A 14657-nucleotide genomic window follows, 5' to 3' on the forward strand; every position below is an offset into this window, starting at 1 on the left:
ATTTTGAGGGTGTTAGAGTCGAGATAGACCCCCAAAAAATGAAGCCTTAAAATCGTTTTTTCACCCGTAGAATCCATTTCCGGGGTCAAAATTTTGAAATTCCGAAAATAGATTTTTCGAAAATTGTTGACGGGGGTCCTTAATAACGAAATGCAAATAGTTTATGACTCTCTAAGTCTGATAACTGCACACATTAATCGTTGAAACTTATTCCGAAGCAAATCATCCCTCGACAATGTGCGAGTTGTTCGTGTCTTCAAGTTTGCCATAAAAAACACTACCCATCCTTTGGAAATGTCAAATTGCGATGTTTATAGAAGTCTAGGTATGTTCAGTCGCGTGTGGATGCCTGGCGGGCGCGGCGGCCACATCCAGCCGAGTACGGTTGGCTCCCGTTCTCCACCACCAACTCTGCTCGCCCCGCTATAACTCGATTTTATTGCAACCACGATTATAATGCTGATCGAGTGTCTCTTCTGCGACAAAAGAGATAACCAAGAGAATTTTTTGAAACACTTGAAGAAAGATCATAAAATTGAAGAGTTTTTACTGCAGGTTTTTTGTTGAGAATGGGCTAGCGCTAGAATTTGAGTTTTTAGGCGACGAACGGATATTTTGTGGAAAAACAATGTAGAGAATGTGGACTTGCCGGGGCTGAGAATGTATGAATATCAAATATATATACAAGAAATGGTCGAAAAGAAAGTAAAAAGGAACGATTCAGATTTTCAAGCTTGACTTTACTCAGATTAATAAGGGTATCTTAGCATTATATCATACAGAAATCAGCTTGAAAATCGTGATCCGCAAAATTTCTTTTAAAAATTTTTTAATAGATTCACAAAAACGACGATCAACTTGAAAACTGCAGAAAGCTCCAAACACATCTCAAATCCTTCGGAATTTCTCCCTGCATCCCTCCTGAAGGATACAGTCATCCCACTCCAGAAAACTTCGAAGGGCAAGAGGAAGAATACGATTGGGTTGGAGATCTGTATTCTCGATTAGCAGAAGCTGTTAAATTAGCGAAAAAATGTCCCCTTTGTGGATTAATTCCAAAAAGCAGCAAAAAGATCGAAAAGAAGATCAAACAGCACATTATTTCTCGCCATAAAATCGCCATTTATCCATGCAGAGGTACGATGCTAAAACACGTGATATAAATCTGACCGATTTGCAAGACGAGATAAATTGCGATTTCGAGTCCCCATGGCCTGCAGAATTGGCAGAGCATGTCGAAGAAGTGCACCGGCGGCAAATAACTGAAGCGGAAGAGCAAGGTACGCTCTACCCGATTTCTGTCCGGAAGGAAAATATTCGAAAAGAGCTCGAGAAATTTTTTACAAAGAGAAATGATCGCCAAGGAAAATCAAAGAGAAAATCTAAAACAGAAGAGCCACCAAGGTATCGGCTAAGTAAATCTCTTACAATCAGAGCAGAAAGTTTATTTTCTTGCCCATTCTGAATGTATTACAGAATGGGTGAGGTTATAATACAGATTGGGGATACAGAATGGGCCATTCATATTTTGATATCGAAAATATTCAAGGTAACCAGAAAATATAATTGCTCACCCGATCAAAGTTTGACACCACTGGAAGAAATTTCATCGAGTAGAAAATCTGCTCTCGTCAAGAATCAAGCAAAGGAGAAATCTCAAGAAAAAATTGGAAAATCACAGAAACCTATTCAACCCGAAAATCAACCAAAAGAAACATCTACCCCAACTTCAAACTCTACGTCTAGCTCTTCCTCTAATCCTGAACCAGCGAATATTTCCCAACCCCAAACATCTGAGCAGAAGATTCCAGAAGAAGACGACATGGCCCTGGACGAAGTGATCATTCTTACCCCTCGCGAAAACCCCCGCCTCACGCGAAATCAATCCAAACCCGAGCCCAGCTCTTCTGATCGCGTGAAGTGTCCCTTCTGCGAAATGGTCGTGACTAGACGGGGAATCGTCCAGCATGTCGGCTACTCGCACGCACTGCACTCCGAGAAATTCAGAAAAGACAAAGCTTACAAGGATATTTTGCCGTACAAGTGCCTGAGCTGCAAGCTTCAATTTGCGGGAAAGGAGAGTATGAGGAAACATTATAATTCTAGAGGAAAAACGAAGAGCATGTGCAAGCGGCCGGAGAGAGATGATACTGATTTGGTCGATCCAGCGAAAAATATTGGTAAGAAAATTTTCCTTTTTTACCCCTTAATGAGTTTTTTCAGAGTACAATTGTCCGTTTCCAAAATGTCCTTTTGTCGGAAAACTGCAGCTCATACTGAATCATCTCTTCCGCCATCCAGCGATGAACGTCAAGTTTCGAACAAAGAAGTCCTCCCTTCTTCCAGTAAAATGCCATGCTTGCAACTTCCATTTCACCCAACGATCTTCTCTCCAAAAACACATCGAAATGAACCGCTGCGAACGAAATCAAATGATGGTCCAGGAGCAAGAAAAGCGAAAGAATCGGGATCATCTTCATCCCTGTCCTTTCAAATGCGGCCGGTTGTACACTTCAAAGGACAAGCTAGATGAGCATATTGAAAAACATCACGAAAAGGAGAAAGAAGTCGAGTCAAGAATCGTTTCTCAAAGTGGATCGCTGCTCAAACAACTAAAAAGGGATCCGGAAAGCGGGAAATTGATTTGTCCCTTTCCAGAATGCTCTGCTGTCATCGCCAAATCCTTCAGGTACTCTCGATCGGAAAGTGTTCAGGTTAATCGTTTTATTTCAGTCTTCTTTCGTCACACATCAGAAAATGCCATACAAGGGATGAATACGCCGTTTTCCGGATCATCCCAACTACAGACTGTCCCTACGTTTGTCAAAAATGCTCTTGGGCTTTTACGGAAGGCCAGATCAAGAACCATTTTCATCAAGTTGCCGCTGTTTGTACTCGGAACAAGAAAACAAGGGATGAAATCATAAGAAAAGGACTCGATGAATCTATCGTTCTTCAATTCGTCGAGCCGAAAGTCGTCGTCCAAGAAGCAGTTGATGAAACGCCACAGCAAAGAATCGAAAGAATCTTCCAAGAAAAACGAAAAATATCAAGAGAAAAGGAAGTCAAAGATATTCCAGCGCCAGTTGAAGAGTCTACCGAAGAAACGCCAAATATCTCGGAAAAAATTGCGAATGAGAATAATTCGAACTCAGAATCGCAGGTCGGGGAGGCAAAAAGAGGCTCCTCTGAAAGAGTGGTGCCCTCTTTGAACCTCGTTCCACTGTTGGAGGCGAAAATAGAACCAAATTCTTCAGCCGAAAATTTAGAATTGTCCGATTCTGAGAATGAAGATGACACTGAATCTCAGCAGAAAGAAGACATCGAGGAAAACGCTACGAATGACGAACCTACAATCGACAAGGAGAGGAAAAGAAGTGGTCATGTTAAAATTGATCTATCTCCGGAAAACACAGATATACCAACTGAATCAAGGGAAATGCTGAAGCGCCCTCGTGAGGATGATGCTGAAGAAGTCATTAATCGAACGGAGAAAGAAGACGAAACTGGAAAAACTGAAGAGGAAGCCAACACAGTTGCGAATCCTGAAGTGCAAGATCAACTTCCAGTAAGAGAGCTCGTCGATCCCGTCAAAATAATAAAAACCAACCCTGATGAGCAGACCCAGCCTTTAACGATTCCACTCACACCAATAAAGACGCCAAAAGATAAGGATACTATTGAAGAATCTGTGCAGCCTCCGTCCAAGAAGCAAAGAATGGAAGTAGATGAACCCATAATTGAAGCTCCAGAAGCATCTCCGGGTCAAGAAGCAGTCATAATTGAGCCCGAGCAAGCCGGAACCGAGCAAGAGCAAATCGAAAAAAAGCCTGTGCCTGTGGTCTCCGAGAACATTTTAGAGCCTGAGCCAATTGAAAAAATCGTTTCTCCTGAGGTCGAAACCAGAAAAAGTCCTGAAGAAATCATAAAAGCTTCTTTTCCGAGTTTCGAAACCTACAAGTTCAAGTGCTGCGTAGAAAATGCCTGTGATGTGCAATGCGATACATTATCTGAACTCACTTCTCATGTTCAAATCGATCACTCTACTTCTGATTACATTCGGTTCAGAGCTACTACCAGATATTTCAACTTTCAATGCCAAGATTGCGGCTACCGAAGCCAATCACAAGAGCAACATGATAGGCACAAAGCCCCAGGGCAGGTCAAAAACTGCCGAAAGTTCAAAGCCTTTCGTTTCAATTTTGGGATTTCGATGGAATCAGACGGCTTGCCAATTCTTGCGTTGAATCTTTCTGAAACAGCTCCGGAGGACAAAAAGGTAGAAATTCTTGAGAAGTGTGAGATTTGTTCATTGATCTTTCCAGATCAGAAAAATCTCTTTGGTCACTTGATAGAATCACACGGTATCGAAGAGTATTATCGAATCAGATCGTCAAAGAAAGCCAGATTGAGCTTCAAATGCGATAAATGCTCTTGGTTCTTCCCAAGTGCCGAATTTTCCCATTCTAGCGTTCTCTGCACCGCTCAGAAAACCATCACCAAAGAAATCGACGGGGATGGCCACGAATGTCCGTTTTGCAAAATCACCCTGAACGGTAAAGAACTTCTGCATCACGTGGACGAAGAACATCAAGACTTCCAAATCATTTTCCGCCTAAAAGAGTCCAAACTCCTGAAAATCAAGTGCTCCAAATGCGGTTTTCATTTCATCTCAAACCACGAAAAAGAACAACATCATCAGAAACAACAATGCAAAATGAACATTCAAGCGAAACGAGATTTCTTCACGGCTCTTGATGGTCCGGCGGATGAACCTGCTGATCTTCCAAAAACTCCAGAGCCTACTCCACCTAAACAAGCAAATCCGATTCCTTCTCCAAAGGGATCGATCGCATCCAATTCAAAAAGTCCTCATCTAATTCTCCCAAATTTAAATATTTCATCAGGCCTGTCTCCCAATCTTTCAGCGGTTTCTCCGACGAATCTCGCCAGTATCTCCCCAACTCTTTCAATCCCCAAGAAAAGCCAACAACTAAACTCCTTTCCGTTCAATAATCAAAATCTCCAACAGCACCAAGCCCTGGCAAACGCCCTCCATGCCTCTTTCCAAGCTCATCAAGCTTCCTCTGCTCAGAATAATCAACAAAACAACCCTCTCCAATTTCTCAATCAGCGCCAGAATCAGCAATATCTCAACACAAACATCCCCGTCCCAAATTTTCTGACCGCCGCTCAAACTCCTGTCTCTCAGGGGCCAGTTAACCGGCAAATCCTCCAGCTCGACCAGCCAAATCGCTACGGTAATTCTGTCCTTGGAACTTGCTCCTATTGCTTTGTGCCTATGCGATCCAGGCAGGAGATGGTCAGGCATGCTTCAAGCATGCAGGTATAAAATGATTTCAAGAGACGGAGAATTATACTATTTTAGGATTGCCTGACTTTTGCGCAAACATGCCAAAGAGCTTCAAGAGTTCCCTGTCCATATTGTGGCGAAGAAATCTCTGGAGACAGCAAAATCTTACAGGAAAGAGTTAAAATTTTGGATACCATAAAGAAGTAAACGATTTAAAGCTATTTAAATTTTATAAAATAGGCTTGATTGATGAAACCAATATACGTCGTAAGTAAATTACAAATAATACGTGATTTTTTTCTGCATTCATTAGCGGGGATTAAAAATAACCTTTTTTGTTAATAATCAGTAACACTCTTGAAAGAACCACATCCAAGCGAACCACAGTCAATTCTACCATCAATTTCGTCACATGAAATCAGTCGCCCTTCCTTTTCAATGCATCAAATGCAACGGCTCATTCGGTGAAATGCTTCTTCTGCAGATTCACACTCAAAGTTGTGGCATCAATTTGAGCTGAAAATTTGAAAAAAGACTGTTGATGAATAAATTATTTAATAAACAATGTACAGAATGAGGTTTGTTTCTAGCAACAACCATCGCCTTCTATTTTCTTGCCGACGCTTCGCCAGGAGAATAAAAAGTTGCCAGTTGCCAGGCCGAAGACGATTGAAAAGAAGACCCCGTAGTTGTAGCTCATTGTTGCCAGCATGATGTAGTAGCCAAATGTTACTGTAAAACGGTGAACTCATGGTTGTATATTATTTCCACCTTGAGGGATGTAGAGAAGACTTGAAAGAACGTAAAACTTGCTAAAGGCAATTTCCCGAAAACCGAAGTAGATATCATCAGTGATTTTTTGCTCGAAGTAAAATCTCAACGCTAGAATTTTATGACACACGATGAAAAGGACAAGATACCTTTGATTCCTTCAAAAAATATTGCCATGAAGAAAAATGCAAAACACGCACCAATTTCTTGCTTCGCGCTCATGATCATCCATTTTTCCCAAAGAAGCTGTTTAAAGTTTCTCAAGAGAGAAATCAATTGTCAAAATAATTATTACGAACTATCCGACTATGGTCGATTCGTCAGTGACAATAGATACTATGGTCTTATAGGATAATCGAATCAATGAGTCGAGAAAAAAATTAAGAAAATATACCAAAATGAGCAATTATGGTTTTCAGAAACTTTCATAAAATCCCCAGTGGTTTGAAAAATACATCGGCATCATCATCATCTCCATATTTTCCTGATCTTCCATCTTTCTCTCTTTCACAAAAACCTTCAAATACCCTCTTTTTCAAGCTCTCAAGCCCACTTATAAATTTTCCGAACAAAGCCCCTGCGTGACTTTTTCACACATCGTTGGGAAACCTCTTCTCTTTCATTTTGATTTCGTTGAAGGCAAATAGTCATTTTATAATATCATTTCATAATTTACAAATGAGTTTATTCACAGTTTTCTGAAAAATGAAGAAATAATGCATCGGTTTCATCTTGTACTCTTCCTTGATTTCATCATCCAATCAGCGCATGACGGAAATCGGCAGCGCGCCACCAAGTGACATCTTTCTCAGCTGAAAGCGTCGTGATTGGACGGCGTGACGCCAGCGGCAGTAGAGAGTGATCACTGATACTGATAACATCAGTACGACGCCTGAATTATCTTGTTAGAATTCTTGTAGGAAGGAAATAATTGGGAGGGACAAACAGTGATAATTGCTCCTTAGATTCTTGTTGTTTTATTCAAGAAAATGGGATTTAAATTAATAAATAGCAATGTCAAAGCAAGGAGGCCTACCTAAAAGTGCTGCGATCAAAACATCCGTCTGACTGAGTTGAAATCCATTTTTGATCAATACTGGAGCCCCGAACTCATCAAAATCCTCGTTTTTGCTGTGTCTCAAAATTACCCGTGGCCCGTTTTCAAAGTTTTCTAAATCGTTATTTTTCTCCTTTGAAATGTAAAACGGGCCGATAGACACGACCTCCCCGTCTTCCGGAAGGTCCTGTGCAAATCTCCGAGTTCTAGAATTCGAGTCGCATTCTTCCTCGTCCTTTTTCGGACAAGTCTCGTTGTCCTGAAAGCAGACACGCACCTTTGCGTGTAAATACGCCTTTTCGAAGTTGGCGAATTTGAAAACGCCAGTCGAGAATGTTGACAGATTCGACTCGCCGTTTGTGTATAATTTCACGTCAAGACTATCCAGAAACGCCAGACTTGGACATCTGAATTGGCAAAAATGAAGATAGTGTTAGATTCACGATTTTAGGGGTCATCCTTAATTCCAAGCAGTTATTCGCCGAAATTCATAAAGTGACACCCTTATTTATGCCCGTCATTACCTGTCATCAACAATAGGAATATTAATCGGACTTCCGCTTGCCGTCGGTAAGGGTGTAGCCCACGCTTTTTCGACAATGATATTCACTCCTGTGTCTGAGGTCAAAAGTTCCACTCCAACAAAAACGTTATCATCAATTCCAAGCTCCTGAAAGAAAGAATCTAGTTTCAAAGCCGCATCTTGTTCAAAGCTGTTTCGATTTTGGTTTTAAGGGACTTACTGGAATATCGTCCAAGGGCTCGGAGAAGCTTTCGTCGCTGTACAGGTGCATCTTGGCAGAATACACGCCCTCGCCGATTACATCTGATACGATTTCGACCGTGCTAAAGAAAGCTTAGTTGAAATCCAGGAAGATAAAATTGATGTTACTCATGAAGTTCGAATTCTGATTCGTGAGAAGTAGAGACGAAGACATTCAGGGGCCAAGCACAACCGAATGGCATCGAGATTGCGCGGGGAATGTCGTTTCCGATGATGATTTCTAGAGAAAATACAATGAGACAATTTTTCTCAAAACGGAGCTCTGATTTTTGTTTAGTTCAAAAGTTCCCCTCAGCGGAAGAAAAAGTACGTGTTTTATCATCTTATGAAAAGCCCTTACCTCCTGGAAGTACGTCGCGCTTTAGGGCGTTGCGGTAGACAATATGGGTGGAGTTAACTTCGCTCTCCGTTAAACAGTCGAAATTCGGCTCGAGAAGCCCATCTTCGTTTTCGCTTCTTCTAGTGCACCAGCGCCATTTTCCACTTTCAGTTTTCTGAAAAAGTAGCAGTTTTAACTAATGATTATTTATGTCTGTTCCTAGAATACACGGCCCTGGGTATTTAAAATGTGATAAGCACGGTGCTGCCAAATCCTGGCGCGCGTGTATTTGTCGCGTGACAGATTTCGCTGAACCCCGAAGAGGATCTGATTAAATGAAGCATCGTGAAGGTTTAGCATTTGCTTGAATACAAAATTTTTTTCAAGAAATTAACGCTATTGGTCGCTTTTTCAACGGTAAAATACTCAAAACCAAAAACGGTAAGTTTAGCTTAGGATGCTTTTGGAACAGTGTTCACAGTTTCTAATTTTCAAGCCCGGGCTCTGAGAAATTCAAGAGCTCCGTGCCTAAGACATGCGCTTTTATTCAATCATTTCGCAACGAACAAAAACCTTTCCCATCCCTCCATTTTTTCTTCGAAAACCGTACTTGGGCGATCAAGATCTCAAGAACTAAATGGCAAAATCCAGTGATTAGAAATTTTAGAGGCTCGAAATTACGTTTAGCCATGCAACCGCGAAACGTGCTCGCTAGCCGCTGCACCTTTAGGAGTGGTATTTTTACTCCGTCATCCAATTACGCTTTTTTCAAAACGAGCCCCTTTTCAATTAGAAAAAGATCTTTTCAGTTAGAATGAGTACCTCTCGCTCGCCAAAGCAGCTAGAATCTTTCAGGTGGATTTTCTCGGGACTTCGAATATCGTGGTCGATGAAGAACTGCTCTTCTAGCTCCAGGCAGATTTCGTCGAGTTCGCATGACAGCTCCACTAGAACAATCTGTTAAAAAACGATTCTCTTTAACATTTTTAAAAGCTAGCGAAGTGACACCCTTATTTTTCTATCTTTAAATTTACAAAAATTCAAAGAGAAAAATAAGGGTGTCACTTCGTTATCTTTAAAAACAAATTTGGTGAGTAAAGTTGATTGAGCGTAATTTAAAATTTCTCATTCAAATTGAGTGGAAATCAACCACCCCGCGGTCAAGAGAAAACCCCACGATGTTCCCCGAACCAAGTGTCTTGAAACCACACTCGGAATTGAAAAATACGCTTCGCCTCGGTGAATTTTCTCATATCATACTTTCGATATTACAAAAAAATGAAGATGGTGCGATGTCGTAAGAAGATAAGGCACGAGCACTTAGACACGGATTGTTTCCCGATAAGCTTCGTCACTCACTTTGCCGCGGTCGCTTTATCTTTTCAAGTGGCGAATACTTATTTTATTTTTTGGTTCGTTAATTACTTTTATGTTTGATCCAATTCATGATAATAATTCGACTAAAAATGCACTATTGTAAAAAAAAACAGGGAATTAAAATGCTCGATTTTATAAAACAGCCAATCAAAATGCTCGATTTTTTAGAACAACCAATCAAAATGCACGATTTTCTTAAAGGGCCAATCACAATACTTGGTTTTCTAAAACGGCCAATCAAAATGCTCGATTTTCTAAAACGGCCAATCAAAATGCTTTATTTTTAAAAACCGCCAATTAAAATTTTCGATCTTTTTATCCGTCTTATAAAAAAGATGTAGGCAACTTTCGCTGAAAAATATTCAAAAAATTTGCAAAGAAAAAGCCTTATCCGCTCTTTTTTGTCGTAGCACATAATATTTATGCTTTATCTTCCTGTAAAATTAACCTAAGAGCACCTTCCAAGCAGCTTATTACCTGTCTCACTCTCTGATAAGATATGAAAAAGCTGCCCTTTGTCAGGACAGAAAGCCACGTACTTAGTTCTTTCCACATATGTTTCGTTCAATTATCTTTATTTCTCCCGCTCCTATTTGGACTTATGCAACCGACCCAACGGTCGGACCAAATTGATGAGCATCTATGAGTTGTTTTTGAGTTGAGCGAGGAGGTGTCGGAAAAACCGAAGAACAAGCTGTCGGAGGAGAAAATCAAAGCTCGATCTTGTTCAAGCCACGTCTTTGGGCTGATAACAAGCACAAATTAGAAATCATTATATTGCCATATAACGATACATAACATAACAGGCCACGTGATTTGGGGATTCAATAATGCAGGGAAGCTCAAACAACCACGACAACAGGCTAAAATATCTCTCAAAAGCAAGATTGAAAATTTCCGTCTTTTGAAATTTTGAAAATTTGAGTCAAAATCATAAATGCTCTAGAAAATTATCATTTTAATCCGCTTTGCCACGGCGGTATTAAATCCTATACACTTCGATATATCATGTTGAAAAATCCCACGTGTCCTCGTCCTCTTTTTTTCATAATGCTAGCATCAATTTCTAGCAGAAATTGAATAAGGGTGGTATAACCTAAAGCTTCCGCTGCTCACTTAGTCCGGTGGGTAAGCCTCTTCGTGCTTGAGTTAAGCTCTCGAACGTTGAATTCAGAGAATTTTCGCAACACGTTTTCAGGTGTTTCATCAATTTGAAAGTACTACTTACAGTTTTCCTCTAGAATTTTCTCCACAACATCGTTTTGCTGCATTTCTGAACAAATTATTAAAGGCGTGAATTTCAAGATAAATTTTCTTTCATGATTCATGAAAATCAAAATGGACCAATCAGAAGGCTTGATGATGAAATTCGTTATCAGTAACTCGATCAGTAGAAAAAAAAAAGAAAGTTTTTTTTGAATTTTTTTATTAATTGAAATAGAACCGCAAGTCCCCGATTTTTAAAATTGCTGAGACAATGTTATTCCAACAGATTTGAGGCCGCAAAAAACTCGAAAAACCGAAAAGCAAGCAAGTCAAAATAAACGCTCGGTTAAAGTAATCCCACTGTGACAATACTCAATTTCCTCCGCTCCTGCTGATTTTCAAGAGAGAGAGCTAAATCAATTGAGTTTCTTTATGCAATGAATTTTCTGGTATGAAATCGAGCAGAGCCAAAAATCGCATGTATCCCAGGTCCCCGGTGACGTTCTTGTGACACAGGCCACCGGAAAATCAGAATTATCATAATTATCACGTGAGCGGTTAAAACATGTCATTGCGCGTTTTCTATAGCCTGGATCAGCAGCTTGATTGAATAATCTCTCTTCAAAGCGTCTTTATTCCGTATCTGTCTCGAAAATTTATTGAAAAAAGTCTAACAATATGATAACCATTAATAATAGAGCATTATTAATTAATATATTATAATTATATTATTTATTTATTATTTTATTTATTATATTATTATATTATTAATGGTCCATTATTATGTGGTTAGATAAGGGATCAGAAATATGTGTAAAACCTGAGCAACACAGTGTGAGTGAGCTTAACATTGTGACCCCCTTATTTTCAACAAACAATTATTCTGAGTCCATTTTCGATCTCAAAGAAATTTTTCCGAATTTCAAATCGGGCTTTCAATTTCTTTGAGATAGAAAATGGTAATATGATAGAGTAATTGTTTGTTGAAAATAAGGGGGTCACAATGTTAAGTTAACGGGAAAATCCGATGTTTATATGTGATGGATTCGTAATTTGATAGAAATAGAAACTGTTCCACGAAAAACGTGAGACCCTCTCTTGAAAATATTTTCCGATAAGTAAGAAAGTGGGCGGGCGCTGTTTTCTGATGATAAAAAAATTCGAAAAAATTATGGCAGGTGGGAAGCCGTGCTTAGCGGATCCCGGCCGAAAGCAAATAATCTCTTCTAGATCCTCGGAAAGCCCGGCACATGACCGCTTTGCTGATGTAAAAAAAGCAAAAGGAGGATTGATTTTTAGAAAAAAAAATTCGCTGACTTTAGAAAAGAAATAAACGAAAAAGATGATGCGACGTTTTGTTCTTAGAAAAGAAGCAGATCTAACTGACGTTAATTCCATTTTAGTTTATCGTTATTTTGATTAGCTCAATTATTTTTGGTTCAAATAGAGCTTTCTCCATCGAGGTTTGGCCAAAAACACGGGTCAATCGTATTTTGAATTTGATTTTTGGACAACGTTTTCCTGTCTTCCAGGAACCTTCTTTTGCATTAGAAACTCAACGGGGAGTAGACTCAAAACTTGACTTTCTATTTGACTAGCAAAACTTTTTCAGAAATTTCAGAAAAAAAATTATAATCGAAAACCATAAATCTGACTCCGAAGATTCTTTTATATTTTTTTAAATTCTCTCTCTTCTGACCTGTTTAATTAATGCTCCGTTGGAGATTAATCCCATTTGGGAATAAGAGAAACAATATTATGTTAAAAACTTACTTTCAAAAATTATCTTCTTTTCCGTTCTTCAAAAAAGCGCGGTTCGGAGAGGACTTTCTTCTTTGGTTTTCTCTTTTATAAAAATTTCTACTATTATTATTTAATAATTTTTCTTTTGATAAAGCAGTACTCGTAAAAGAAGAAAAATCATGAATCCTCATTCCGAACCGTTTTGCTCGCGCGCGCCCTCCCCGCAGCGCAACTTTTCTCATGCGTCAGAAAAATGTTCCTCCGCCGCAAGTTGCAAGAAAACACGCCTGCTACGCAAATTAGCGACAGCAACTTACAATTTTCTCAGTTGAACATGTGTTTTCAGAGCAGTCGAAAAACTGTATTTTCGAATTTCTTTGATGGAAGTTATTATTCTGACAATATTCGATAAATATTGTTATCAAAGTTTTAACCAAAGAAGTTGATACAATCGTTGCCGATATAATATCGGGGATATTGAAGATAAGAATTATTGGAGTTTATTTAGGATTGAACAGTTATCGGGTTGATTCGAAGATTTGCAAGTTTCTGTAGAATTCACGGACAGCTTCGTCGAAATCATCCGTTTCGCTCAACGAAATTGCATCTGAAAAGAATTTTTCTTTTCTCTATCTCTCAAATTTTATTGGTTCTCAAAAGGATTTCTCGTCTTTGATTTGATAAAAGCCAATCAGATAGAGAAATTTCAACTGATAGGCTATCACCGATTGAATATTCTCTTACTCATTTTTTCCACAAGCGCATCGTTCGGTGCAGATTCAACGACATAAACAGATGATGCATTTGAACTATGAAAAGATCATCATCATCATTCTTGGGAGGGTAGGGCCTACCTTCTTCTTCTTTCAAATTTCCTCGCTGGCAACGCTGGTTTCGGTCTCAAAGCAGGCTTTTGGCTCGCTACTTGAGGTGGCGGTTTCGGAAAATCGAATTGCGAATTTTCGAACTGTTGTTGAGCAATTTGAGTTGATTGAGTGAAATCCTCGTGGATTGATTCGTAAGCTTCTGAGCTTCATGAAAGAACAGATGATTAGATAAGAGGGATAAGAAAGAGACTTACTTGGGACGATCTTTGAAGGAATTGAAGGATGATCGATTGCCTGAGCTTGAGCTTGAGCTTTTTCGAGAAGGAGTGATCGGTCTTGGCGACAGAGATCCGTCTTTGATGGATCCGGGACGCGGGCGAGGGGAGATCAAGGGTTTCGGTCTGAAAAGCATGAATTTCTTGAGTCAATTATGTGCATAAAAAATTTTATTGGCTTATTGAGCTTATCAAATTTGAAATGACTAGTCTCCATAAATGTTTTGCAGCGATCATTGTCTTTTTAATATCACGATAATTACACTTGATAACAAAGACGATTAGCCCGAACCTCCAATTAATTCCAGATAAAACAATTACACGCCTGACTAAATCGCAAGTGGCATAATAGTAAAAGTACCTGAACTGAGCGGCACTTTCGCCTTTTATTTGTCCAAATCGCTTTCGAATGTCTGTAACACTTCCTGGATCGTCATAAACGATCTGAGATCGGGGCTCGTCAGAACTCATCGTTGATTTCAAAAATGAAATTTAATAAACGTCAGATCTCAATCTAAAAAGAAAGAAGAAAGTACAGGAGCTTTCTTATGTCAGAGGGTTCAGAACTGAACTTACAAGCAGCTCTATTTAAATGTTCATTTGGATAGAAAATTCTTCTTGATTTCTCTCTATAAAAAAATAAGAAAAAGTAGCTCTTCTTTGATTTACGAGCGCCTGGGCGCCCTTTTCAGTTCTCAAGAGAGGATATTCTGCTTTATTTTGATCTGAGGTCCTTTTGTTTGAATTGTTTAAAAAATACTTTACACTCTTCTCTCTTCTCTACTTTCTTTGTTGTTTTCTTTCTTAGATATATGTATATCTTTTAACGAAAAATGCGAATTGTAAAAAAACCGGGGATTTTATGAGAGCTCAAGTACGCTTTTCGATATTTTCTCGCGCGCGGTACCTTTCCTGTCGTAAAAATGTCTAAAGAAACATGATTTGTCGATTCGACACCCTTAAAATAATTATTTGACAAGTTGC

At 39.3% G+C, this 14657-nt stretch overlaps 4 protein-coding genes across 4 annotated transcripts; 1 reads left to right on the top strand and 3 right to left on the bottom strand.

The window, feature by feature from the left end:
• Positions 1-419: 419 nt before the first annotated feature.
• Positions 420-5993, top strand: LOC145697429 (uncharacterized). The gene is made up of 8 exons (XM_081774632.1): positions 420-555; positions 600-662; positions 837-1137; positions 1182-1404; positions 1585-2180; positions 2224-2689; positions 2734-5347; positions 5390-5993. Exons 1-8 carry the CDS (start codon positions 457-459, stop codon positions 5519-5521), a joined length of 4494 nt encoding a protein of 1497 aa, XP_081630758.1. The 5' UTR covers positions 420-456; the 3' UTR covers positions 5522-5993.
• On the bottom strand, positions 5875-6671 carry LOC145697430 (protein P80-like). Its single transcript, XM_081774633.1, has 4 exons — positions 6513-6671; positions 6235-6331; positions 6086-6196; positions 5875-6046 (listed from the first exon to the last, which is right to left on the bottom strand). The coding sequence occupies exons 1-4, from the start codon at positions 6579-6581 to the stop codon at positions 5901-5903; spliced, it is 423 nt and encodes a 140-aa protein (XP_081630759.1). The 5' UTR covers positions 6582-6671; the 3' UTR covers positions 5875-5900.
• A 104-nt stretch (positions 6672-6775) lies between these two features.
• Positions 6776-12740, bottom strand: LOC145696475 (uromodulin-like). The gene is made up of 9 exons (XM_081773520.1): positions 12602-12740; positions 10851-10895; positions 9068-9192; positions 8267-8420; positions 8035-8146; positions 7886-7988; positions 7667-7812; positions 7122-7549; positions 6776-6977 (listed from the first exon to the last, which is right to left on the bottom strand). Exons 2-9 carry the CDS (start codon positions 10891-10893, stop codon positions 6847-6849), a joined length of 1242 nt encoding a protein of 413 aa, XP_081629646.1. The 5' UTR covers positions 10894-10895; positions 12602-12740; the 3' UTR covers positions 6776-6846.
• Positions 12741-13052: 312 nt separating this feature from the next.
• LOC145696476 (uncharacterized) lies at positions 13053-14280 on the bottom strand. The gene is made up of 5 exons (XM_081773522.1): positions 14035-14280; positions 13653-13799; positions 13426-13602; positions 13316-13380; positions 13053-13178 (listed from the first exon to the last, which is right to left on the bottom strand). The coding sequence occupies exons 1-5, from the start codon at positions 14142-14144 to the stop codon at positions 13090-13092; spliced, it is 588 nt and encodes a 195-aa protein (XP_081629648.1). The 5' UTR covers positions 14145-14280; the 3' UTR covers positions 13053-13089.
• Positions 14281-14657: the final 377 nt, after the last annotated feature.

This window comes from Oikopleura dioica, chromosome 2 (genome assembly GCF_907165135.1).
Source record: "Oikopleura dioica chromosome 2, OKI2018_I68_1.0, whole genome shotgun sequence".
In the NCBI taxonomy this organism is placed as follows: domain Eukaryota; kingdom Metazoa; phylum Chordata; class Appendicularia; order Copelata; family Oikopleuridae; genus Oikopleura; species Oikopleura dioica.